Source organism: Vidua chalybeata, chromosome 1 (assembly GCF_026979565.1).
Source record: "Vidua chalybeata isolate OUT-0048 chromosome 1, bVidCha1 merged haplotype, whole genome shotgun sequence".
Lineage (NCBI taxonomy): Eukaryota > Metazoa > Chordata > Aves > Passeriformes > Viduidae > Vidua > Vidua chalybeata.
This window is the reverse complement of record NC_071530.1, coordinates 89,062,861-89,090,840: the sequence shown is the minus strand read 5'-3', so window position 1 is coordinate 89,090,840 and position 27,980 is coordinate 89,062,861. Positions and strand designations below refer to the sequence as shown.

General features: G+C 40.0%; 1 protein-coding gene across 1 annotated transcript; it reads right to left on the bottom strand.

Annotated features, from left to right (window-relative positions):
* Nucleotides 1-3: 3 nt before the first annotated feature.
* On the bottom strand, nt 4-20,508 carry SLC6A19 (solute carrier family 6 member 19). The gene is made up of 12 exons (XM_053947301.1): nt 20,307-20,508; nt 11,853-11,993; nt 10,365-10,502; nt 9,270-9,451; nt 8,399-8,509; nt 7,532-7,644; nt 5,161-5,289; nt 4,257-4,413; nt 3,915-4,119; nt 3,178-3,337; nt 770-932; nt 4-210 (listed from the first exon to the last, which is right to left on the bottom strand). The coding sequence occupies exons 1-12, from the start codon at nt 20,506-20,508 to the stop codon at nt 4-6; spliced, it is 1,908 nt and encodes a 635-aa protein (XP_053803276.1).
* Nucleotides 20,509-27,980: the final 7,472 nt, after the last annotated feature.

The following is a 27,980-nucleotide window of genomic DNA, read 5'->3' as shown; positions in this document are numbered from 1 at the left end:
GTTTTATGATGAATACTTTAAGTTTCCATTAATGGAAGTCTCAGATGTAGCGATAAGGCCAGCACGATCATTTTTTTTCTGACAATGGCTCCTGATGGCTTTGTAGATGGCAAAGGTCGGGATGGTCAAACTGGGCACTCCAGCGAGGATTACAATGATAGCATACACCCAGGGGGGATATTCAACCTTCTCTGTTTTGGGGAACTCCTCCTGAAAGAGCAAACAACCAAGTTGTAGAAAGTCACGAGGAGCAAATACCAGGCACCATGCACACATTCAGTAATTCAACAGATCAAAAATGTGATCAGAATGCTGGCCGGTCATAATGGCACAACAATTTGCCAATTCCACAGCAGATTTCAGCTCAAGGGTTTCCAACCTCAGCTGGTTTTGACTTATTTTTACTTTAAAATGATGTAAAGAAAATGGCATGAAAGCAGTAAGAGCCAGGAAGGGAGACTGGGGGACTGGAACAGTTCCTTGGCACGAAGGAATGTGGGCATGGGGGGCCTGACAGGCCACCAGGGCCTTATGGCCAACCAGCCTTTTTGTGGGAAGGCTGAAATCAAAGGGTGAGGGAGGGCTAAAACATTAAAGGGAAGTGAGGTTGCAAAAGAGGAGAAAAGAAAGCAGTCCCATTTCCATATTTTGTGGCAAGTTTGCTAGAAAATTGTTTCAGATGGAAGATGAATATAACTGACAATGACTCTTATATTAAAGAAAAATACTTATAATAATTATAAATAAATATTTTGGTTTACACACTTACATAGCTAGGGTCCCAAACACTGTAGAGCAGTTCTTGGTTGACTTTCACCACAAAATAAAAGAAAAAGATAACTAACATAATGAGAGGACTGATGAGTCTCCAGGTAACCTGCCAGAAAATGTTGGGCTTGTGTCCAGTCATGAACTCAATATCCTTGTTAAACCTAAAAACAAAACCAGGAGGTTCAGACTTAAAAGCTGGCCAGAATCAAAGAATGCCTGCTCATAAACAGGGAAGTCCAAACTACCCCTAACTGTCATTCCCAGGAATTTGCTAATGTCAGTTTGAGACAAGAATTGACAACATCAGGAGTAAGACCTCAGTAGTTCAAATTATGGCACATATCATTGCAAGTCTGGAAAATTATTTTTGGAGATATACTATCTTGAAAATGTCTGTAAGGCACATGTGAAATAGCCTCAACAGGAAAGAGACAGTGCAGATGGATTTTCCCCAGAACATATTGCAGTATTGCTTCACAATTTTTTGATAAGTATCTCAGTATTGAAAAAATTAAAGGGAATGATACAATATTGAAAAAGAACAAAAGCAAATAGAAGTAATTTTATAATTAGATTATAATATAATGTTTGCCTAATTTGGATATCTACCAATTTTCTCAGGCTGAATGATGAAACAATATTTAACTTTACCCATTATTAAAAACACCTACATTGTGTTATTTGGATTATTCATGGAACATGCAGTGGTCAGTGGGGCAAAAATATTTCCACAAGCAGAAACAATGCCTGCATTGAGAGTGGTACTGTCTGCATCAGCCTGAACCTATTTATGGCTTCTACATATAATGCAACACCTTGTGCACACACTTCTTAAAAAACAGTTTGGAAGTTTGAGGTTTCTGCTTTTGTCTTTTTGTCTGGATTTCCTGCATATACTATGGGGATAAACCTGAGGGGACTATTCAGTTGGTCCTTCAACTTGAACAACACACTGAATTCACTAGAATCTCAATTACTTAGTAAATTTATTTTATCTTTTCATCCCTAACTTCTGAGATCTTGGTGTCTTAAAAGCATATGGAGCCCCATGTCCTGACTGCAGCGCACGTTCAAGTGTAGTTCACGTGTGTCATGGATAACACACATGTTCTCCTTCAAGCAACAGAGCCATCTTTCTACCCATGACCCCTTCTCAGAGAAAGGTCACAGAAACTCATCTGGAGCAGAGAACATAACTTTTGGGCAGCCCTGAAAAGCTCTGTTCTCAAAGAGGGTTACGGTGGTGTGTACTGGCCAGGAACATTAAAGTTTGCTATGAGGCTCTTTTCTGAATCAAACACAAACACACACACCTTGCCCCCACTTTATGGACTCAACCCATGCTTGTGTCCTGGGAATTATTTTAATTAATTTTGTAAGGAGTTCTGAGATCTTAAAGGGAAGGAAAAGTGATCAACACAGCCGTTTCTGTCCTTAACAAATTAAAATAAGCCTTCTTTCTCAAGGGTATACCATCTAATTTACCTAATCTGATTCATGCTGCCTCGAGTAGCATAAAAGCATGGGAAAATGGGTCACAAGGGCATTCACCCCACTGCCAGGAGCAGCAGCTGAATCTGGCACAAGTTCAAGTAAAACTTGTGGGTGATTGAATTCCCTGTACTTTATTTCACATTTCTTCTGTTTTTATTACAAACATGAAGATGTTGAAACCTGGTTTATTACATCTGTAGAAAGTTGAGAGGATAATTACTCACTGCTACAACTGATAAAGTCCTGGATTTATCAGCTAAGAACGTATCTCAGTAGCCTGGATTTGCAAGCTGCTGTAAACTAATATCTGCAGCCTGCCTGAAGAACCCTGTGTTGGACAGCATCACATAGCACTCCCTGTAAACAATCCTGGGATATAACTCTGTGTTAAACTTTCAGCTCACTGCCAATGTGCATGTACTTTGCTTCTGCTAATTAGATGTTTAATGCAATTATCCTGAAGAAGAGTTATTATAAATGTCACCATATTTAAAAGATAAATTATCTATAGTGGCTCTTATGTAACTGTTGCAAATATCTACATTCTAATGCCTACTTTAAAAATAAATTATTTGCATTCATATTAATGCACTCCAGAGCTCTTGTTAATGCCTAATATTCTCTTGCAATATCTTAGGGATATCTTTATTTGAACTAGTTGTTGAAGAGCATTATTTATTATAATGTATTAATAAAGTGGAAAGCTTTCACATAGAAATGCTTAACATTATTTCTTTTTGCTGAGAACTCTTAAAAAAAACCTGAAACATACAAGCAACCCTAAATTATAGCTGCATAATTTCATTGATTTCTATAACAGAAATTCTGCACTCAGAGATGCAGCAAGATTGTAGCTATATAATAATCATTTTATGCATTGATATCAAGTAATGGTTAAGCTGTATTTCATACCTGTCAATTCCATAAATGTAGACGACTGAAAACATCTCACAAAATGCAATTATCAGCAGGGGAATAGAGCCAGCAAAACCATCAAATAGACTCAGCCAGTAATTACCAGAATTCAGCACAAAAATGAAAGCTATCAAATAACACACCAAACAAACAAGACCTGTGGGGAAAAAAACCCAAAACAACAGCACACTTAGGCAAAGAAAGCAAAAGCAAAATGGGAAGGAAAAGTATTTCCCCAGTAGCTATAAAGCTTAAAAAATAACTCTTGCAGCCTGAGGCCACCACCTTATTTTTTAATGGCACTCTGGGGAGGCTGGCTTCTGTTTGGGTAAAACTCTCCTAACATTACACAGGTGGCAGATGTTGCAAACAAGAAGGGAGAAAGCTGAGGAGAGAAAACAGGTCCTCTTCCTCATAGATGATGGGATAATGTTGCTCTGAGAGAAATCCTGCCTGATCTTGACTCAGATCCTCCAACTTCCCAATGGAGGAGACAGTGGTCATCATGAGCAGGCTGATGGGCAAGCCTAAGGGTTAACAGATGCCTGCAGGCTCAGAAGGAACCTCACATGAGCTGCCCCAATGGGGACCATGAGAAAATCTTCAGTAGATTATCTGGGAGTCTTAAGACCGTTCCAGATCAGAAAGTAGAAGTGGGGTGGGCTGCTTTTTCAGCGTACAAGCTGCTTTCTGGGGAGGGTGGGGAGGTCACTTTTCTCTAAAAATGCACATACCAGTAATAAGTTCCTTAGGCACTCTGGAGGGTATAATCTTGAGATCTTGTAAAGGTACAAGCACACCTTCCATATTTCCAAACATAGATGACAAACCCAAGCAGAAGAGCATGATGAAGAAGAGAATGGACCACAAAGGTGAGACAGGCATTTTGGTGATAGCTTCAGTGAAGACAATAAAGGCTAGACCAGTTCCTTCAGCTCCCTGGGGAAGATTTATGATCATTAACATCACACATCACTTAAGTTTACATTGGTAGTCACTAGACTTGGCAATTAAATAGTCGCTATGCATTCCTACCATATTTAAGGTATCAATATGTGTTAGGGTGTTAAACTTACATCATTCAGGAAAGTTTCCAGATCACAAGTTTCAAACTTGAGGCTTGCAAAAGTTGTTGGATCAGTCATGTTGCACAGCTGCTGCATTTGTTCGAAGTTATCTTGGGTTACGTTACCTTCTGGCAAATCGAAGGCATTCATCAGAGTAAGAATATTTCTGAAAAAGTGAAATGTAAGTAATTTGAAATTATTAATTTATAAGCATCATCAGGATTCGTTTACATCATCAAGCAAGTTATTAGGAGTACAATATCAAGATCGGATTTGACATTGGAAAGTCCAGCAGATGTACATTTGCAATTTTCTTTCTTCCAAGGTGAACACTGTCTTTCATTGCATAGGTGACTCTAAATGGATGGACACTCTAGGAACCCGTGCAGGATTTAGGTGCTTGTCTTAGCATTGCAGACTAAACACCAGTCCCCAGACTGGGTGGTTTATGGGAATGTCTAAGTTGTCTGCAGGTGTGAATCATGCAGTTTCACAGTTGCATGTGGAGGAACAAGACTGGAAACCACAGAGTCTGACTGCTGGGGTAAAATGAGGTACCCCTGATGAGACCTAAGCTTTTGAGCTCTCCAGGAGGAAACCTAAACACGGAGCTGACACAGGAACCAAGGAATATTACATTCATGCCGTATGTCAGCATGGAGAATAATGTAAAATATAGTTGCTTATGCAACATTTATGTAGGAAATGAGACGACTTAAACAATTATCACTGTCTGTGGGATTTGTTCCACAAGATTCCATATTTTTATAAGTAATGAGTGGTTTTGATGCCATGTGAGTCAAGAGGTGCAATTATTCAGAAATTATAAATCCATTGTCAGCAGGCTAACAGAGCTGCCTCACCCAAACAAACATCTGCATATTCTGTGGGGTTTTTTTTCCCAATAACTCACTTGTCAAAGCAGTCATCATATCTTGCTGTGGCTCTGAATCCAATGATGGAGTATATGACGGTGGCGGCGTAGATGGATGTGAAACCATTAATCACTGAAACGATCACAGCATCTTTCTCACAGTTGTTGCTGCAATTCAAAGAAAGAAACAATGGATGTCAATCACATTCCTAAAATAAATAGTAAAACTGGCTACCAAGACTAAGAAAAAAGTACTCTAGGATGCATAGGTACATCAGTGAACCCTCTAAAAGCACACAAGTAGTGCTGTTAGATTTAGTAAACTAAAACTTGGTGCCTTAAGCAATTTAATAGTATGGTTTTGGTTTCTTTTGGTGTATTTTTTTCCTTTCAAATAATCTTGTTCATAAGGAATAATTGCCTGAGTTGTTTCCCTGTTTGTTTCATGGGAAGTAAAGTATGAGGGGCAAAAGTCCCCTCCTTTTTAAGCTTGTCAGGGATGTGTGCAGAAACATGTTGCCATGGGCTGTGCCTTCACGGTGTATTGTGCCGCCAGATGAAAGATTTGAGCTTGAATTCAAATACTCAGACATGAAAAGTGAGCAAAGTTCACTTTTCGTAGCACTTAGGTATGGTGAAATTGCAGTAGCCAAGAGCACTTGGGAACAGTTTTGTTTGACTGTTGAACAGAAGATGGTTCAAAATGTTCTCAAGTTTTGGAAGAACAATGTAACATTATGCTGATAAGGTGGGACAGAAAAACTCTTTGTAGAAACACCTCTGTTGCAGGCACTTCTTGCCAGTGTGCCTGTGCTAATACAAAGAATTTGCAGAGCCAGAAACAGACTTTCATCCGAGGGACAAGATAAAATATCAATATTTAAAGTAGTTAATCATTTTAAGAGAAGGCTGTAAAACTTTAGATAACTCATTTCTCCTGGGCAAGAGAGAGGTATTGAGATTAACTTGATGTTGTCATATTTAATTTTCTGAACATGTTCAAGAGGAGAGACAAGCTTGTCCAACAAAGACCTATCACACTGTGTCCTTTCCCCATTTATAGCATTGCAAATAGGCATCTGCTGGATTTAGGGCATTGAATGGAAATTCCTTGCTGTAGTCTTGTGTCAGTTTTTGCAATGTAACATGAGATTCTCAATGACAGGCTTGAAAAATGTTTCTTCCTTTTAGAGAAAGTAAGATGTTCAAGCTCCTTCTCATTATGAATTAGTGAATCCTTGACAGCATTGAAACCTTATTGCATTTTCTGATGTTTTTGTACTCCTAAATCATCCAGGGGCAGACTCACTGATACCTGGTCCTGCTGGATTGCAGGTAGCCCAACACCACAGTGTAACACCGTGGAATTTGCATGGGGATTTTTTTACTTATATTCCTTGGGAGTTTAGTGACTTTGTTCAGTTCCCTCCTTAAGTTATGAATCATTGAGCATTAAACACACATGGCCTGAATGCAACTGCCCCATCTGTTGGAAAACCCTGAGGACACTGCTCCATTTCTTTGTGTCTTTTGGAAATGTGGATGCTCCCAGTTCTGACCCCATGGCCGTGGGACATTGACTTAGACCTTAAGCAGGGCTTGACACCTCATATTGAGACTTGCAAACACCAAAAATTCCAGGTGATCTTTTCGAAAACACATGAAATCAAGAGTGGTGGCAAGGAACTTCCTCAGTGACTGAAATACTGCTGTGGTACAATTGATCCCAAGCCAAAACTGAAACACAGATTTATGAATGCATGACCAAGCCACATATCCAAAACTTAATTCGGAGTTTATCAAAAATATTAGGTTTAGCAAATGCCACACAGTTTTCCTTTCAAGAGTTCTGAAGAGATGGCAACCACCAAGAGGCATTGGTGGTTGCTCCAATATTTTATAAGAGAATGTAGAATATAGCTCTGCATCATAATTTGCAGGCTGGGTCAGTCTCTGGGTGATGGAATTTCTCACTCCCTGGCCCCAAAGCACACATACAAAGGAATTGAATTTAAATTTCAATATTAGATATATCTCATCATTGCAAAGCTATAGTTTTAAACTGTGTTCTGTGAATTTATTTGAAATATGTGCTTTACCACCTGCTCCGAGACCAAGGGCATCACCATGCACCGAGCACTCCCACACTCCTGCTCATCAGCTGGTGCTGGGCAGCCAGTCCCCTTCTTCCTATCCTGCATCACCACATCTTTCTCTAGGAAGTCAGCCAGAGCAGGGATCTGAAATCTTGGTTTGGGAGAGCTAGGAGCAGTTAGAGGAGATGCACCTTACATGTCTGAGGGGAGGCTGTCCCAGTCCCAAGAAGCACAACAGTAGGGCAGAATAGAGATGTTTCGTTTGAAAGAATGAAATATTCATATAAAAATTTGGGCTTTAGCTGGCTACTTACTGAACAGAGTTGTAACTGGAGAATGAAATGAGGCCTCCAAAGGCCAGGGAGAAGGAGTAAAACACCTGAGCTCCTGCATCCAGCCACGTCACTGGGTTCGCCAGCTCACTAACCTGAGGCATCAGACACACAGCTTTAAGCACATCCAGCATTGCTATTTAAACTGAGTATGAGAGATTTAAAACAACAATTAAAACAAGAACATTAACCATGCAAGACTCACTGTTCTTGAAGAATTTCAACAAATAGGTCAATATTTTTGTCAAACTTACCTTTTTTATAAAAGAAAACCTATCTGAAGTTTTTATGTAAGTATTTTGAAAATTGATTTAAAAAATGGTTTGCATAGCTGACAGATGTCATGCCTAGTTTCAGAAAAGGTGTTTATTACTTAGCATTAATAATGATCATTCAGAGATCTGCTTATGGAAAATGATCCCTCTTTTAATTTTGTTTAAATACTGTTATATTATTAAACCATTATCTTAGGTTTTTTTGTTCATATGGCAATTAGGTGGCTTCTACTCCCAAATACACTATTTATGCTGTAAATTTAGGCTGGTTCTTAGGTAGAATACAAGAAAATAAATCAAGCCAAATAAATGACAACCCCACTGCTCTGTGATGATCATTCAATTCGTTAGAACAGCTTTTGATGGAGGGTGGAGACAGAGAGAAAATATTTGTCTATATGTACACTTGTTATGTCCAGTGCAGAGGACTCACCTCACAGAATCAAGATTTTTTTAAGGTGCCTGAGGGATACTTAGAAAAACACCAGTGGGGAGGACTAATTTTCAATCAGTTCTTAATTAGAGAGAGGACTACACCATGTTTCACTGAGCAATGACCCAAGCAGTGGCTTACATTAGGGGTGAAGAGATACACAATTCCATTGGTTGATCCTTTCAGAGTCAAGCCACGGATCAGGAAAATGGTAAGCACCACGTATGGGAGAGTTGATGTCACATACACAGCCTGCACCAAAAAAGAAAAAAAGTAAATAAACCACTCAAATAAAACAAAAGACATGAATAAAAAAAATTAAAAAGTGAAGAAAATAGGGAAATAATCAAGGTGTGGTGATTAACAATATTGGCAAGTTTCAAGTGAGTCACAATTAGCATACTACAGTAATAAATGTTCAATGAAATAATATTTGTGGTACATTTGGATAACAAATACTTTTTTAGCAGTAGTAGTCTATTTAAGAGAAATTGTCATTGTTGAAATTCAACTCAGATCATTCAAAAGCAGCATCAAAAATAATGTACACCCTGAGACCAAATTGATGCAAGGATGGACTCTCAGGGCTTTTCTGAGAAGAAGAAAGTTGGTCACTCTTGGTAGAGATAATATTTAAGACTTGCACAAACCCAAATAAATCTGTATAGGTATGTTTTGAAGAGAATAGCCGTAATAAAAAGACAGTCTCTTTATCTTGCATTAAAGATTAATATTAGTGTTAAAGCAATAATACCTTAAAATTTGTTACTAGGACTTGTAAGGACAAGGAAGACTCACAAAAACTTGGTCACAAAAATCTCCACATAAATCAAGTCAGATTCCATTTCATTCATCTTCATTCTTCAAAAAGCAGTCCCAGTGATGACACAAAATTTTGGACATGCTTTCACTCAAAAACCAGACAGCTTCTACAGCATTATTAATTCTGTATAAATAAGGGATCACAACGGCATAATATAATCTCATAAAAAGTTCCCCCAAGGTAGAGTACCTTTCCTGTTGTTTCAATGCCTCTGATTGTGCACACGTACAGCACAGCCCATGCACATGTTAAACACAGCAATAGCCACCACTGGATACTGCCAGAATCCTCAATGGAAGTGGAGATGTTCAGTGTTTCTCTGTACCAGAAGTAATCTACAGGAGAGCTCTTGGCACACTCTTCTACATAATCTGTAACCACAAAATAGTTGTCATTCTGTATGTCTTTTATTTATCTCGAAAAAAGCAAGAGAAATAATTAATATCAGTGTTTTAAATTGTTCCACTTAATGCCAATGGATTTATTGTTGGCAAATTTTCAGATTTTTGGAGGTTGGTTTCATGGCAAAATGAGAGATTAAATGACAGCTGTTAACAGGTATTTTAATACAGTGGCTCTTCCCCTTCCACACCTCCTTCAGCAATATTTTTACTTTTGTTCTGTGGGGCATTATTCAAGTTCTTGTCAGCTCAAGTTGAATCCCCATCTCCCAGCACTGTGCTGGCCTGTGCAATATTCTGCCCTAGCCTGCCTTTATATGAGGCTTTCCATGCTTATTCTGGGAGGAGAGGGGCAGAGCACTTTGAACAGCTGTTCACAGACCCAGCAAAAAAACCTGCTTCACACAGTGTCATGCAGGACTGACTATGGAAAACAAAGCTGCTGTCACCAAGCAGTCTCCAAGGAGCTGTAGACTTGTCATACTGAGAGGTACAGGTGCTTCAAATGGATTATGCATTTGTCTTTTCCTTTTCAATGTGCTAATGGAGGACTGTTGAAGAGATGGATGAAAGACACTGCTCAAATCTGGAAAATGTTAATGTTTATACTAGATCTGCACTTAGTGAATATTCTGTATATGAATACATCTGTCAAAATCTACCATGAGGTTTCATATAAGAAGGCGAAATTTGCCTCAAAGATAAAGTGCTGGCCACATTTTATTTAATGTGAGTTTGTACAAAACACAAGTATCAAATAGTGCAGTGTGCCTGACAGGACTGCCATGCCTTACTGCCATTTCACAGAAAGGCTCATTTAGGGTAACTGTTAGAAACAGAAATCTGTGCTGGGAAACAAAATACAATATTTTATAAAATATACCTGTTCTGTTGTCATTGAGAGGACAGTTATTCCATGGCAGGGGTTCTTGGAAGGAGTTGAAGAAATACCACATCACCCAGGCAATAATAGTATTATAATATAAGCCCACCAGGAAAGATACAAACATTGATGCTATGCCTGAAAAAAAAATCAGAACACTGTGTAAATTGCGACACTCTTGTCTTCAAGATGTATCAAAGTACATCAAACTCAACCTTTCCCTCCTCCCCTGCCACATTTTGGATGTGGGTTTATCACTGTGAATTTTTTGCCTAAAGGTTGGACAGGTGAGTTCTACATAGAATTACATCCTAAAACCTCTCTGAGACTGAAGGTGATGCCCACTAAGGAGCCAACGTTATGAGAGGACTAATTCCCTATTTACACCACACAATCCTGTTCACAGCCTTGCCAGCTGATGTCCAGGGAGTTTGGGATGCTGGACACATGTTAAGCTCAACTGACTTGGGATTTTGGTTAAATGAGACTGAAATATCTCCTTCTTCCACAATGTCCCTGCAAAGGTCAGCAGCAGAGGTGGTGTTGTACAGGATGGATGGCTGCCAGGAGGCACAGTCTGTGACCAGGTACGGAATTCACACTGGTATCTGTCCTCCTCTGCCTGTTCCCAAGTAATCAACCTCTGATGACTTCTCTGGCAGACAGCAAATGCTAATCATTACCTCCTGAGAGCTCCTATGTTCTAAAGAATCTTGAAAAATTCCAGATGCAATGAACAATTATCTTTTGTAACTGATTTACAAATGCAGTGGATGCCAAAGCAGTCCTCTTTCTTCCCTTTCAGGTGTGTGGTTGAGGTTGGAAGGGATCTCTGGAGGTCACCTGGTCCAACCCCCTGCTCAAGCCTGGCCACCCAAAGCTGGTTGCCCAGGACCATGTCCAGGTAGACTTTGGCTATCTCTGAGGCTGGAGACCCCAGAACCTGCCTGGGCAGCCCGTGCCAGCACCTGCTCACCCTCACCATGTTTCCTGGTGTTCAAAGGCACCTCCTGCGTTAGGTACAGAGGTGAAGAAGTATTTTCTGCAAAATACTGTTTCTATGGCTTTTGGAATGATAACTCTCAGATGCAAAAAAGTAAAATTATGTGGAGCTGAGATCTATCAGATAAAGATTTAACTAATATTTATCCACAGAACAGTTACAGAACATTTTTTGGTACGCCTAAAGATTCATCGTAATAGTAAAAACAGCCAGTATGGATAATACAGAAAATATCTCTGAGGCCTGAAATTGGTCTCAGACTAGGGAAAGGTTTTAATAGGACCCACAGTACTTGGGAATATGAACACAAAATTGTCATTGTGCTTTATCATGATTAGTTTGACCTATCAATGGAGAGTTAGGAAGAAGGGAAAACTAATAGATCCTGAAATTTCTCAGGGCACACCAGATTAAAACCTGGAAGATTTGTTTTTTAGATCATCAGCTCAGAGATTTGTGCTTTCTCAGGCAGCTGTTTGACTTACCAACCCCTTTCAGGGTAGGGTGGATAGAGCTCCATACGCCCACACTGCCTTTCCTCAGCCTTTGACCAATGGCAAACTCAAGATGAAGTAGGGGGATACCCTCCAGGACTAGCAAAATCAGGAAAGGGATCATGAAGGCTCCTGGAACGGATAAGAAAAATAACTATCCCAATCAGTGAAGTACTAAAATAAAATAAAAACATTAGGTTTGTGAGACATTGACATGATAAGCAACCTGTAAGCACCTTTGAGGAAACACTTCCCTGTTTTCTGAGCAATGCTTTTCCTGATTGCCCAGGCAGGGCACTCAGGAAATGTGGAGTTTCAGGTAGGAATTCTAATTCTTCCCAAGTGACACACATAAACAGAAATTATACACTCTCAAGGTTAAAATTGGAATAAAGCCACCTTTGTATTGCAAGTGGAGGAAAGGTAGCTACTGTCCTGGAATGACTTCCTTTTTTTTTTTTTTTCCTGAAAAAAATTATGGTTTTATACCTGTGACTCACATGAAGTATATGAAATAGTTGAATGAACTAAGCAAAGTAGCCCTAAATATCAGGCAGGAGCCTTGGGCTGTCTGCCTGAAATAACAATAAGTTCTTGGCATCTGTGTTCAACAATGTTCGGGGTTGATTAGAAGACATCTGACATACAGGGTTCAAACCCTGTTAATGACAATAAAGTTGGTTAGTATAGGACAAGTATTCCTAACCAATTTTTTTCTGAACAAGGTGTACCTTGGATATGGGAGGTAACACAGAACACCACACTGCACTGTAAAAGTGCAGAGTCAAATGCTTGAACATTGCTACACTTTAGAATTATGGTTATCTGTCATTACAAAATGGCTTTAACTTTCTAATCTAAATAAGAACAATTAATCTGAAAGCAATGAAAAGAATGCAGACCAGAATGATAAGGGTTCAGGTCTGAGTATTTACTGACTTTTTCCTCGTGTGTGCAATGAAAATCAGATAGCAAGTGAAAGAGGAAATCTGAAGAATGAAAACTGTTCCAGAAACTGATATTTACTTCCTGGAGATTCCAAGCTATCAAGAAAGCTGGCGAGCTGTGAGCACACAGCACACCTTTTTAGTTTTTTTGCTTTCTTCTTTTTGTGTCTGTGCAAGGATGGCCACGGGACCCCTTAATCTGACCACTCTGTCATAGATAAGTTATACTTAAAGACTTCTTCTACAGCATCTTAATAAAGGGAACTCTGTAAGTGTCTGGAGGAAATCCCCTGAGGCTGATAGAACACTCTTGCCATGTCCACCACAGAAGATGGTTCAACTCTGAGAGTCCAACAGCAAATTTTACACACTGTGCTGTCGACAGGGAGAGCTGTGGTGTTGGGACTGTGCTGCTGCTGAATCTCCCTGTCTTAGAGGGAAAGCCATCCCTGCCCAGACTACTAGAACTGTGTGAGTGGAGATGAACTGTGCACTTTAGATTAGTGAGAAAAAATGGATCCTAAATCAGAATAGCAGTCTGCCTGCTGTTTGCTGAAAGCAAAAGTTTCAGACTACCTTTGCATGCTTTCTAAAGCTGCATAGGAAACAGCTTGATCTTCCCTCCCTCTGCCAACAGAGATGATAGCTATCAAAATTATTTTTCTTTGATAGGTATGATAAGGAGCAATTGGTCATAGCTTGAAAAGACTATAAAGGTTGTACATTTCCTTCTTCACTAAGATCTTTGACCAGGGACACAATTTCTAATCAAGTCCTCAAGTGATCTTACTGTGACCTGACCAAAAAAGGTGATGTGTCTCCATTAGCAGCACCTCAGCTGAACTAACTGCCAGTCCATGCTTAAGTTTCAAGGCATGATCTAAAATCACTGCAAGCTGAGTTTCAAAGAGTGACCAGGACTTATCCTCAGTGCAAATGGGAGGTGATTGAATCAGGTACAGATCCATCTTCTGGACTTAACTGTTACCATTGCTCAAGAGGGGCTTTGCCAGAGTGAAGTGAGAGCGTGGTATAGCAGGAACCTATACAGCATCTGAAAGAGCAGGTAACAGGAAAAGATCCAGGTGAGGCATCTGTACAAACTCTGTAGGGTCAGGTTTCAGACTCTTATGAGGTGTCCTGAGCTTGAAACAGAGAAAATACTCTGGAATTTAAAACTGCTTGTATAAACACAGTGATTGTGTCCTTCTCTGATCTTACCCTCATGAGAGCTCCTGGTCAGAGTGTGACATGAGGGAAACTGTGTCTGGCTGACATGGGGTTGGAGCACAGGGCACATTTATGGCTCCTTGCACTTCCATGCACTGGTAAGTAAATCTGTCTTTGTGAAAGGCCAGAGATTCCACGTGTGGAGGTTGTCCCACTGAGCCTCCCATCAGGAGGGGGAGGATGGGTTTCCTCCCATCAGGAAAGGAAGCCATCAGGATTTAAGGGGATGGAATGCAACAGTGAGGGAGCTCTCATTGCATACACTGCAAAAATCTTGTTTACTATGAAACCAAAAGTAAAACAGTTATGAGAAGTGTTATTCACAGAAAGAGGGTGGAGAATCAGCAGAGAACAAACTATTTAAAGCCAAATTTGCATGCACTGCATGTCTAATCAGATGAACAGGGGCCCTTACGTGCTCACCACTGCATGTTCCAGCACAGCTAAGGAAGTCCATAAAGACAAAATGGGACAAGCCTTTAGAAACTGAAAGGGCAGACAGTCAGTTCTTTGCAGTGACTGAGTCTGACACAGTTTCAATGAGTCCTGAACCTCTATCAACATGGGCAAAATCTTTGCACTGTCAGCAGTGAATGCCAGGCAGAGGTGGATGAAGAGTCCATTGCCATTTCTGGCTGAGATGCCTTTCAGGTGACAGTCAACAAAGCATGGAGAGAGGGCTGCCCTGTTACATCTGACAGTAGCAGCTACTGCAGTCTGTAAATTTGTAGAAGTCCCTGGAGTGCTGGGAAACAGAGGAAAGAACCTTGTTTTGGAAGAGATCCTATGTACTCAAAAATTGGAATAAGCCCTATATGTTTCACAGGTTTGTGACATGAAAATACACAGTCAGAAACACATGAGTCAGGAATTGCCTGCTTCAGCACTGACACCATTTGTAACAATATCTCAACAATATTTCAATAAGACCACAATGCTAAATTTGAATTTGCAGCTAGGGGAGTTCACTTTCCTCAAAACTAGGGTGGATCATCATAGTTCACTCTTTTCTGGCATTACAAAATAGCCACTTTTCTCCAAAGTGAGACAGCGCCAGCCTGAAACTCCTAGGTCTGCCACAGAGCTGCTCCACACTAATGCAAGGCTGTTCTTGCAAGGACTAAATGGTCTCCTGAGAAGGGGATGTAGCTGAGATGTGAGAAGTGAGGAAGAAAAAAAATGAGATACTCTTCTTCTTGGGGATGATGTCCACATAGTCCTTTTCCTGAAGAGATAGACTGACACAGAAAAAAGAGAGGAACAGTCAGCAAAGTTGGAAGTTTAACAAACATCTCTACAAATAAATAATAATGAGTCCTTCAGTCTTTGACTAAAGAAAAGCATGTCTCAGTTTTTCTTCTGGCTTTCCTCTGAAATGTTTTCAGTTTGTCAGTCTACATTTTTACAGTAGTAACTAGGTTTTAATGCAAGCAAAATGAACAACATTGATTTTAAAAATTGGTAATTTTTTTAGTAAGAAGGTTTTTTTTTGTGTGGCTAAATGACATGCTTTATAGAAGTCTGAGAATACCATGTCTGTACAGCTACCTTTGGCAACTGGCTTCAATAAAAAATATCTATTCTGGTGCACTAATCACTTTTCAGGGATTAGTCATTCACCCTGATGTGCGGCACATGCCACAAAGGACTCAGCATTTTGAATAGCATTTTATGTATTTGAAACTACAAATATTTAGATGTAAGAATATTGTTATATTTTCAAGAGAAATAAAATTATAGCTCTCAATGATATATGCCACTTCTCTTTCTTGTGTTCTTTGGTTTCTAGGGTTCAATTCTAGCAGACAGCTCAGAAATCCATCTCTGCTGCATTTTCCCTTTCTCTCAATTTCTCCCCAACCTTTCTGAAATAAGCTATAATGGAAAAATAATCATTTGACTTGACAAAGCTGCCATATAGAATCATAGAGTCAATATGGCTGGAAAAGACCTCTAAGATCATGGAGTCCAATCACTAACCACAGTGTTCACCACTACACCCTGTCCCCAGGTGCCACACCCACACACCTTTAGAGCACTTTCAGGCTCACACAGGACACAAAAAAATAAACAAATACTTTTTAAACTGCCACAATTTTATGATCCTAACAAATGAACCAATGATCTGAAAACAGACACTTGTATATATGTACACAAACAATCATTGATATTCTAGTCTGAAAACCTTACAACTGAGATATTAGATTCTCATCCTGTTTCAATACTGTATTTCAAAACAATATTTGGTTTGAACATCTGTATAGCTGTTATTTCCTCTCCAAGAGCTTCTTATGTCAAATTTTAAAAAATCATGATTGCTTGCACATAGTTCATCACAAAGGGAAAGCAGGCAGACTTCAGATGGAGATGTTTTACTATACTAACATATTCTTAGACCTCTACTGTAGCAACATGTTATTACATCAACTGCTAAGTGAGGAATTGCTGATGTCATTACTGTCCCTTCTTTCCGTGTGGCCTGCAGAGAGATAAAAAAGTTCTCCCTCATGCAGTGGCAAGGTTTCCATATGCGAGCTGTACAGTTAGAGACTTTTTTAAAAATCAATGGTTTAAACATTAAATATGCATCCTCTTTTTTATAATGGTCATCAGGGATAAAATGAAAATGTTTAACAGTTGATTAAATGACATGTTGCTCAATAAAGATTAAACAAAAGCTATGAGCAATGTCAGAGACAGTATCAAATGAAGGGAAATTTCAATCTCATTAAGCTGGTGAAATCACTGAGACAAACACCACACCTTTTACATTGTGTGCATATTGAACTCTATTTCGCCATGGTAATGATGGATTTGACAACTTTCAATACATTAAAGGATAAAACGTGCTTTGCTCTACTAAATTTCACAGGAGTAAATATTCCATTTTAAAAAATATAAACTCATTATCTATGACAACAAAAATAAGTTATTTTTGTGTATTTGGGCATCTCAGTGTAAAAACACTATCATAGTGCTGTGCTTAGGAAGAAGCAGCTCTTAAATAATTCCAGAGATTTAAGTTCAAAGATTTAAGTTCAACATCTGAAAATAAGCATTACTTATAAACTCAGTGTTCTTAACTACCTTCACTGCAGACAATTTGCAGAGAAAAAATACACCTTTTTTGAAGTCCAAGTACCACACAGGGGTAAATTTTATGCTTTACTGTAATCCATTTATGCTTCATAAGGGATGTAACATGTACAACTGCCAGTTCAAAAAGTAGGTGGACATCCAGCCACATTCAGGAGTGTTCCTGGCTGAAATACTCTCCACACCATTTCTACCAGACCTCACCCATCCGAAATGATCCAAACATTCAACCATATAGCTCATAGTCAAAAAGAAATAAATTAAGATAGCAAAGCCAATCCTTAGAAATTAGAAACAATTTTCAGGAGACAGTCTATGTAACCTTGATTCTGCACATAGCTAATATCTGATATGTGGTCACACAGGACTTTTTCACATCTACTGCAGATATTTCCTGTACAGAATATAGCTGGTTGGTTTGTTTTGGTTTTTTTTTTTTTTTTTAATCTCTTAATTAGCAACCATAATCCACCATCATATCCAATGTGAGTTTTATGACGCTAAAATAATCACTCCAGGAACAATCCCAGGAGGAACATAATCCCTGTTTCCAGTAGGAGAGCAGGAACAGGGATTCCTGCTGCTCTGCACTCAGGATTCAGTGAAGACATATCTTGAAGACACAAAGTATGAGGACAAACACCATCCAGGGTAAAGGCACTTGAACTACTGGGGTAGAATGGAGTTTCCTCAGTGAACTTATGTTTGCTTTCTAGTGGATAATTAGAAAAAAGGTGCATAATGTTACAGTTTTACCCTACTCTGTTATAAAGGCACATCTGTGCCCTGAGTGGACCACACAAATCCAAAGATGAATGAATCATCTTGGCCACCATGCTGAGGGGCAGAGACTATGGCAAAACTTGCCCAAAATGACTAGCAAATAAATATTTCCACCTGGATGTAGGTGAAACTGGATAGAGGGAGCACAACTGAGGCTGGATGTCATACACAGGGACTACCACAAGCATTCTGTTCTGGAGTGGATTTATGGTGTCAGGGAGTTTCCTTCAGCAATCTGACAGCTGCAATCCCAGATGTTGCAGTGCTGCCTCTATTGGGTGCTTGGTATGATGTGAACACGGCTGAAAGGGAATTAGAGATGCAGGAGCTAGAAAACCTCATGAGGCAGAAATTGTCTCAACACCAAAATATCTTCAGAAATAAGAACTTTGAGATCTGTTTTTTACAATACAAATAATCACATGTTCAAATTCAAAGGTATCCATCCAAAAAGCAGGCAGTCTTTTATTTTATTTTTTTTTTCCTGATTTAAGGGAGAAGTTCGAGAACAGAAACTGTAATGAGAGGAGGACAGTAGTGGCAAGAGCTGGATTTAGACTGACCATAAGAGGTGCACTGTACAGCAAAGGAGGAGGAGGAGGAGGAGGAGGAGGAGGAGGAGGAGGAGGAGGAGGAGGAGGAGGAAGAGGAGGGATGTACAATAGCTCTCCATTCTTATGTGTGATGAAATTAGGGTACCCTTTCGAAGAAGTCACAGGAAGGCATTGCTTGTGTTTATTGATATGAGTCACAGCATTTGGTGCTGTGCAGAAGAATATTAGAGAAGGCAGCAAGTCTAGCTGGGACACATATCTGTGTATTAGCTTATAATTCCTTTGCTATGTGCTCCCTATCAAATTCTGCCTAAAATTTGAGTGAGAGAGTCCCAGGGGAAAAAGAACCCAGGGTTAACTGCTGTCAGTGCTCCTGACAGTGTTTCCTGAGAAAGAACAAGTTACAGGATGATGAGAAAGAAAAATAATTGCTGCTGGAGGACTGATGCACACACAAGCAATTCACAAATCTCCACTGACATCAGTGATAAAATCCATATCAAGTTCTTTGCATTTGTTGGGTGCTTGCTTTTCAGCTGCATTTCACATGACTAGAACACAAGAGAAAGAAAGACCAAAAAGTAAGGAAGTGCCCATAAATCTACCCTGGAAAACAGGCCATGTCCACTTTCTAAAACTAAGTTTAATAACTGGAGAAGCCAATGAGTGTCATCAGTTCTGGAGATATACATCCACTTTTTTCCAAATTAAAATTGTCAATTATAGAAATGCTTGATTGTGTGTGTGTTTTAACGTTTTTGCTACAAGAGCTGACTCTGCTGCAAATTACCTCCAGTTTGCACTGCAAACTTTAAATATCAGCCCATGTTAGAGACATCTTAATGATAAAAGCATCTCTTCTTGCAACTCTTGTTGCACCTGTTGTTGCATGTCCCTGAGTGTGTGTGAGCAACTCCCCACAGAGTGCTCAGTTGTCCCTACTCTAACAAGGAAAGCAATTTTAAAATATCTTACCATATACATGTAAAAGAATATTACTTTGAAATACTATTCCTTAAGCCAAAATTTTTCTTTCAAGACCAAATATTACAAAGTAACAAATACAGTTTATACATATCCCAGAGTGAAAAATGGACAATAACCAGATAGCAGACAAAAAAAGTCAGTAAGAAAATGAAAAATTTATGTTGTTGTATAATATTTAAGCAATGGTTCAGCTCAAAGTTATCTTTCAAAACAAACAGCAAAAGAAAACAAAATTTCTAACATGGTCATTCAGTCCTTACCTAAACCTTAAGGAGTTCCAGTAAATTATACAGTAAATAATATATGCTTGGATTTTAAAAGACTTAATAACACCAACTGCTAAACAAATATTTTTAATGCTAACTTCATTCATGCTGTTAATCCTAGCACAAATTGCACAAACACTGACTCTACAGATGATACATGGATCAGTCCAAGCCCAATGAAAATCCTATTATAAAAAGATCATTTGGTATCATGATCAGAATCATAGTCCCAAGTAGTTTATTACTATTTTAAATACACTATATATATGTATGTATGGAAAACAACACTGTTTAGATTTAGATTGAGAAACTAAACTATGTACATGACAGTGGAGGACTCACTTGTTCAATCCTGTGTCCTGAAATAAAACCAGACCCTTTCTTTTCTTCCATCAATAATGTGACTTCAGTGGGTGATCGTGACCTGTGAAATTACTTTCTCTGTTATACACTCTTCTAGAGAGATCATCACTGTTCTCACAGGACCTGAACAGTTCTAAATCTATTCCATTACTTGCTTACCAAAAGAGAGATTAAACCTGGTTTATACCCAAAGTTAGTGAAGATGTATTAAAGACATACCTCCTCCATGGCTCTGACAGAGATATGGGAACCTCCAGACATTTCCTAAGCCCACACAAAACCCTACACACGTCAGCATGTACTGTGCCTTGTTGTCCCATTTTGGTCTGGAGTCTGCCTCTTCTTTCTCAAGGACCTCAAGTTCAGCATGGGAAGGTATCCTGTCCTCCAGGCCAGGATTGGGCAACTTCAGTTTTACCATGTTTTAAATGTACTGCCTGAAAGTGCTGCCAGTGAGGAATAATGAGAAAGGCAGCTTGTCAGAACCCTGCTCAAAAAGAGAGCATCTATTTGCTGCCTTCAGCTATATATACTGAACCTTTGGCACTGGACTTGTAAGCGCAGGCTTGTGGTAAAAAGAAGCGTCAGCAAATCATTCAATTGACCAAGTCAGCTCTGACACTTATTAATGCTTTATCTGCCAAGGTTTTATGGAACAGTCTGTTCATCCAGTAGAATACATTGATTTCAGCTAATGTAATTCAGGAGATAATTTGGCTATAAACCCTAATCGCCTATAAGGCTATGTAACACCCCTTGCCACTCCCCTGTTTAAACTCACTTAAATACAAATATAGCCCTAGCAAATGAGGAATAGTAGGATTCCACTGGCCTCAGACTAAATAGGGAGATTTCATATCATTTTTTATCAGGAAGATAAACTGGTTGTGACTCACCATCACGTTCAGTTTCCAATTGTCTATGCCTACAAAATTGTATGTTTCATAATAAATGTTTCTCTGTAACAGATTGTACCCTACTAAAAATTCTGACCAAAAGGATGGAGTATGAAAGGGATTATAAAATCTGACCTTTAAAGTCATAAGCACAATCTGCTTACCCCAACACCTCTAATTAGTACAGAACAAGGTCTGAAGAACATGTCTTTTTTATAAATAGGCTTGAAATCAAAGGTCCCTTCACCTTTTCAGTGACCTTAGATATAGTGGTCAAAAAAAAAACCCAAAAAACCAAAAAAACACTGTTAACAAATATTACAGATACTACTCCTATCCTCATTATTTCAGCAAATTCATAACAACACTGTTCCCTTTGAACCTTGTTGTTTTCAAAAGGTAAGTTACTTGTCACTGAAGACTAAATATAAAATCTAACACTGTATATGTAATAAGAAATGTTGTCAGCTGCAGGCTCATTGCATGCAGTGATACAAGGTGGTCAAAGTAAAGAACTAGGAGATCTTGTAAGTCTAGCCCCCAGAAAAAGAGGTGAACATATTGTAGCATCCCTTTGCAATCTTATCATGTTTGTTCAAAGTTGATTCCAAAGGCTGTTCAATATCTTTGGATAAAAAAGTTACCAAAAAAAAAATCTTCTTCCTTCATGTGGACAACTGTATATAGCAGCCCATACAGATTTTGCCAGGGTCTTGCAATAGGTATTAATATTTCCCTAACATGACTTGAAATATGTCTCAGTCTTCCTAATGATAGCACTTGCCTTTTTCATGACCCTGTCAAGTCTGCGGATGTGGTTAATCTGCTGATTAACCATTGGAGCAGCAACTTTCTTCTCCTTTACTGATTCCAACTAAGGATTTCCTAGCTTGTGGCAGAACTTCCTTTTCTAAGTTGCTGAAAGCATATGTTCACACTTTTTCTGCTACTCCAGTGCACTGAGCTGCACAGCTCTTTCTGAATGATGCTATTGCAACATTCCCAATCCTGAGAATGTATCAGGAGCATTTAATTACCATGCTACTATTTTTTGTCCTTAGTCATTAGTAGAAGAATGACAAACATTATTCCTAAACTGATCCTTCAAGATCTGCCTTAGCAACCCCCTCTTAGACCATCATTTCTTCTTTCAAGCACAACTTACTATCATAATTAGATTTTTACCTAGTTCTTTGTTCCCAGAGTCATCATAGAATCATAGAATGCTTTGGAAGGGACCTTAAAGGTCATTTAGTTCCAACCTCTCAGCCACTGGCAGGGGGACATTCCACTAGACCAAGCTGCTCAAAGTCCTCACCCAGCTTGTGGATGGGTCATCCACAACTTCTCTGTGTAACCTGTCCCAGTGCCTCACCACTTTTGTAGTGAAGATTTTCTTCCTATTATCTAATCTAAACCTACTCTCTTCAATTTTGAAGCTATTGCCATTTGTCTTATCACTGCATGCCCTGTCAAAAGTCCCTTTCTGGCTTCTTTGTAGTCCCTTTAGATACTGGAAGGTGCTCTAAAGTCTCCCTGGAGCCTGCTCTACTCCAAGCTGAACCGCCCCAACTCTCTCAGCCTGTCTTCATAGGAGAGGTGCTCCTGCTCTCTGGTCATCTTTATGGACACCTCTGGACTTGCTCCAACAGGCCCACATCTTCCTTGAGCAGAGTGCCCCAGAGCTGGATGCAGTACTCCAGGTGGTGACTCATGAGCGCAGAGTACAGGGGAGAATCAACTCCCTTGGCCTGCTGGTCACACCTTTTTTGATGCAGAATTTGGTTGATTCATCTCCTGGGTTGTAAATGCACATTGTTGGCTCACATCCAGGTTTTATTCCATCAACTTCCCTACAGTCTTTCTCTGCAAGGGTGTTCCCCATCCATTCGTCACCCAGCCTGTATTTGTGCTTGGAATTGCCCTGATCCAGGTGCAGTACCTTTCATTTGGACTAGTTGCCCATTATGCTATCATGTGCCCATTTCTCAAGCTTGTCCAGGTCCCCATGGATGGCATTCCTTCCTTCTGTTATGTCAACTGCAACACTGTGTTCAAGTTCTATCTCCTATTTAGTTCAATTAATACATCTAGTTGTGATCATGTGGTAACTAGACCACTGAAAATTTCTTTCTGCTAAGTGTCATGAGCAAGCAGCTTCTATCAGGATCCATTACATGGAGAAAATCCTCTTTTTGAATAATTTTATCTTGCTCTGGTAATGCAAGGTGCCAGTGGTGGTTAGTTATCTATCAGTTGTTAAATATTTGCAGAAGCAAATACGCTGGTCTGGCATCTAGCTCAAATGTCTTTATCAGTGTAATAGCATGGCTAATGACCTTGGAAGACACTGTGCCTTTTTCTGAAGGACTTAACACTAGCAGTGACACCAGCTCCAGTATGATCCACAGGTGCTTGGAGGTGTTGTCTATATTGCCACCCTGTGGACTGGAACAGGCAAGATGGGGCTGCCCTTCCCTCATCACTTATTTATTCAACAGAGCCCTTTCCTGTGCTCTAAGGTAAAGTCCACCTTCAAGAGATGCTAAGCCTATGTTTGGCAGGTCCCACAGGTCTGTTAGGGCCAATAAATCTCTATGAAATTCATCCTTTCATGATATAGTCTACTAAAGAAGAAATGTGTTGCATACTGCTAATTATAAATGCAGAAGAAAACTGATCTTATATTTAGATTGGATTACTTGTCTTAAAACATTTCTGATGACACATTTGTTTTTTTTGTCTCCTACTCCCATATTAATGTACTATTGTTCAAAAGTTAAAAAGGGCTGTAAAAAACCCAAAGCCAACTTGTCTGTAAATAACACCCAATTTTGCAAAAACCCAATTAAAAGGGAAATATCCCCTTTATAAATGTCCTATATTTTGCTGGAACATACACACATAGGCATTTGTGGAAGAATGCAGGCATACTCCTTTTCTTAGATGAATATGTCTTTCATCTCGCAGGATGATGATGATGTTATGAATGAGTATGAGACAGGGTGGCAATAAAGAAAAGAAATGGTAGCAGAAAGTTATTGGGATATAAATCAGGATCACAGGGAGGATGAAGCCACTCGTTTCCTTTTGTGGGATCAGGTCTGGTCACGGTGTGGTACCACCTGGACCAAGGTACTCCTGGCTATGGGCAGCCCTCAGAATGTGGTGGCAGCCTGGCTCCATATAGATGTTCCCAGCTGGGAGACAAGCTGACCTGCCCTGCAGCTCAGGTGCAGCCTGACACACTCTACCAAATCAGCTGCCTGCCAGCTGCTCCTGCTGTGACCTCCCTAGGCCAGCACAGGCACCCCTGGGCCAGCACAGCTTATTTCCAGCCCTTCAAGAAGCTATCCCATATGGAGAAGGACTGAAAGGCAGTTGTAATGAGGTGGCAGGTGGTCTCTTCTTCCAGGTAACAAGTGACAGGTCCCAGAGGAAATGGACTCAAGCTGTGCCAGAGGAGTTTTGGATTAGATAGTAGGGAAAATTGCTTCCTGGAAAGGGTGGCCAGGCTTTGGAACAGGCTGCCCTGGGAAGTGGTGGAATCCCCAGCCTTGGAAGTGTTCAAAAGATGTATGAATGTGGCATGTGGGGACATGGTTTAGTGGTGAACCTGTTTGGGAAAATGATTGGACTCGATGATCATAGAGGTCTTTTCCATCCTCAGTGATTCTACGATTCTGTGATTCTAAGAATGGGTTCTTCTCTTCCATGAGAGAGTGGAGATGGTAGATTGAAGGACCTGGCTGAAGTGCTTGTCTGCAATGCTTGACCCTCGCCTCCTCCACCGTGGAAGGAGCCACAGCCACCTCCAGGACATGAACTGTGCCAAGGGTGCCAGGGACCCTGCAGGCGCTGGCAGAGCTGAGCCAAACCAGACTAGGGCTGGCCAGAACTATGGCAGCAGCTGGACTTAGTGTGGCAGCTGTTCTGTGTACAGTTTCCACCTTTGGAACTTGTAGTATTTCATCGTACTGTAAAGGAGGATTTGAACAGAAAACAAGTGCTCAAGCAGCTTGTCTTCTTTTAAGTGTAAGTCCATCTGCTGACAAGGACAAAATCAGAACAGCTGACAGAATTAGCAGGATTTTGAAACATCCTGATAAAGGCGGACCACCACATTTAGCAGCAAAGATAAATTAAACAAAAGACTGGAATCCAGTGCTAAAAACTGAAGTTTGAAACCTTGGGTCCTAAAAGATTCAGCAGATTCCTTGTGCAACAGCTTCCAGATCAACTTTCTCTGCACAGTTTCATAATAGTGTATTAATTGTTCCTATTTATGGTCACAATAAAACACTTGAGATAATTTAAAAACAAACTGAAATCTTTTACAACTATGTAAAGCTATGTGCAGCTATGCTCCTGTGAAGAGCAGGGAGTTGGAACTGATGATCCTTCCAGGTTCCTTCCAATTCCGGTATTCTATGCTTCTATGATTTTTCTGCCTTCCATCACAGGCTGGAGGAGACTGCCTTGGGGCAAGTTTTTTAATCTGGATCCTGTGAACAGGACAACAAATAGGAAGAAGAAGGACAGGAGTATTCTTTTGAAAAAACAATTCCTTTCATATAAAGCCATTGAGAAAAGCAGAGGCCACTGGCAAGACACATTGTTTGTAACTACGTTTCAGGTTGCAATCAATAGTTTCAGGCATGAAATGCAATATGATCCTTTCATTGTGGTTCTGTCATGCCTGGTATGACATAGGACAAATCTGTAACTCTCCAGATATTTTCATCGTTCCTTGCAATATGCCAGGCTGTTAGTATTAACTACATTATTTTCTGACCCTGTCAGTACTGCAGCAGATACTGGAGTGAAATCTTACTCTTAATTCTATAGCAATATCTTACCAGCCTTAATCCCATTTTCTTTCCAGTCAGCTTCTACTTGGTAGTCAAAGCATCACATACAGCAATACAATTACCCTTGCTTGTGTAATAAGCCTAAACCAGGAAAGGATGGAAATGTAAAGATAGAAGGAGAAGGAGAAGGAGAAGGAGAAGGAGAAGGAGAAGGAGAAGGAGAAGGAGAAGGAGAAGGAGAAGGAGAAGTTAAATGAAATAGTGTCTGTGACAGCCCATCCTTTAAAATAGGTGGAGAAAACACAAAATCCTTTTACAAGCTGCCAACGGGTAACACCCTTGACCACGTGTGCAAAAAAAGGGACCCCAGGCTCAAGAGCAGACTCAAAATCTCCAGCCTAGGGGACGATAATGACCATCTTAGAAAGGGAGATACACAGGCAAAATATTTCAGACTGCTTAGTTTTAAGGGTAATAAACAATCGCAGGTGGTCATGCAGTTTACCTTGCCAATAAATGATCTGTAGATCTTTAACTGGATCTAAGTTTTATGCTCTGTTGTTCTCAAACTCCACCTGATAAGTAACCAAAAGGCACAGCTCTCACAGCTCCTCAGCTGGCATGATTGGATTTCCTATGTGAGCGCTTGAAAGCTGCTGCCACCAGGCCACAGCAGTTCAAGCAGGGATACCTAAAGACTTTGGAGACATCCAATAAATTTTGGAGCCTAATTTTCTTCCCATGAGATTATAAACTTCTACAGATTGGAGAGAAGTTCCAACTTGTGCCAACAAGCATCACTGCAAGGGAGAAATAAGACAGCACTGAGCTATTGTTGAAACTCTGTCCCAGACTACTGGGAACATAACAGAGGTAGGATGTCATGCACAGTGACTTCCACATGCATCCCATTCTGGAGTGGTTTTATGGTCTCAAGAAGTTTTCTTCAGCAATCTGACATGCTGAGAAACTTTCAGTTTATGTTTATTGTGAAAGTAGCAGTGTCCCTAGCCACAGAAAAATTAAAGGGAAGAAGCTATGAACAGCATGTGTGATGTAGTTCATCCAGAACTGAACTGACACTGATGCCCATGTGGCCTCTTTCTCCTTTTTATCTCCCAGAAAGAGGCACAATCTCTATGTTTGTCTATAGTGGTAGTTTGCCTAATATTTACTCCAGTTTATATATAAATATTTAACTGAAGCAATATCAGCTCCAGCAGCACCATGCTTTGTTGTTTTGCTCTTCTTTTTGACATCAGGGAAATAGATGTGCTGTCTTTAATATTTCACTATATACAATCAGAAGATCACCAAAATATTGCTTCCATCTTTGGACTCATCTCACCTTTGGAATAACTTTGGGGGGAAATACAGGTAAGGACCATAGGGGTAGAAATGCTTCTGTGGACAGCACCAAATTGATCTCATGATCAGAGGGCTGGAATGCTTCTTCTGTGAAGACAGACTGAGCAAATTGGGGTTGTTCAGCCTGGAGAAGAAAAGATTTGAGGAGACCTTACTCTAGCCTTTCAGTACTTCAAGGGGGCTTATTATGAATAGGAATAAAATTTAGCACAGCCTGTTGTGATAGGACAAGGGATAATGGTTTTAAACTAAAAGAGAGTTGGTTTAGACTAGACATAAGTTAAAATTTTTTTACAAGGGTTTTGAAACACTGGCATAGGTTGCCCAGAGAGGTGGTAGGTGTTTCATCCCTGGAAACATTCAAGGTAAGGTTGGATGGGGCTCTGAGCAACCTACTCTGTTTGGAGATGTCCTTGCTCATTGCAGGTGGGTTGGACTAGATAAGTTTTAAAGGTTGCTTCCAACCCAAACCACTGGGTCAGCATCCCCCTAAATTTCTTAGTCAGTGAAGTGCTATTGCTTGGGATCTGTCTCACCACAAGTGTCTCTCCTCCAGCAGGCAGCAGAACATGTTGACAGTTGTAGATTGCTTCTTGCCATCTTCATTAAACAATGAACAGTGTTCTTTAATCGAGTGTGTCCCAGTTTTCTTTTCCAGTGCTGCAACAATGAGGTGCTAACAGGTTGCTGAACTACATCCAACCCCCTGTGCCTGCCGCCTTTGCGCAGAGGTCTGCAGCAGCACCCACCTCAGTGGAGACAAGTTCATTCTGGTTTGGTCACCGAACACCACGGTTTTGCTCACCTTTGTTGTTATT

Excerpts from the sequence above, each read along its gene's own strand:
- SLC6A19 (XM_053947301.1), bottom strand. The coding sequence starts at position 20,508 with ATGGTAAAACTGAAGTTGCCCAATCCTGGCCTGGAGGACAGGATACCT. Across the intron at positions 10,503-11,852 it reads CCCTACCCTGAAAGGGGTTG|GCATAGCATCAATGTTTGTA; the intron begins GTAAGTCAAACA and ends TTTTTTTTTCAG. Across the intron at positions 9,452-10,364 it reads TCTCAATGACAACAGAACAG|ATTATGTAGAAGAGTGTGCC; the intron begins GTATATTTTATA and ends TTGTGGTTACAG.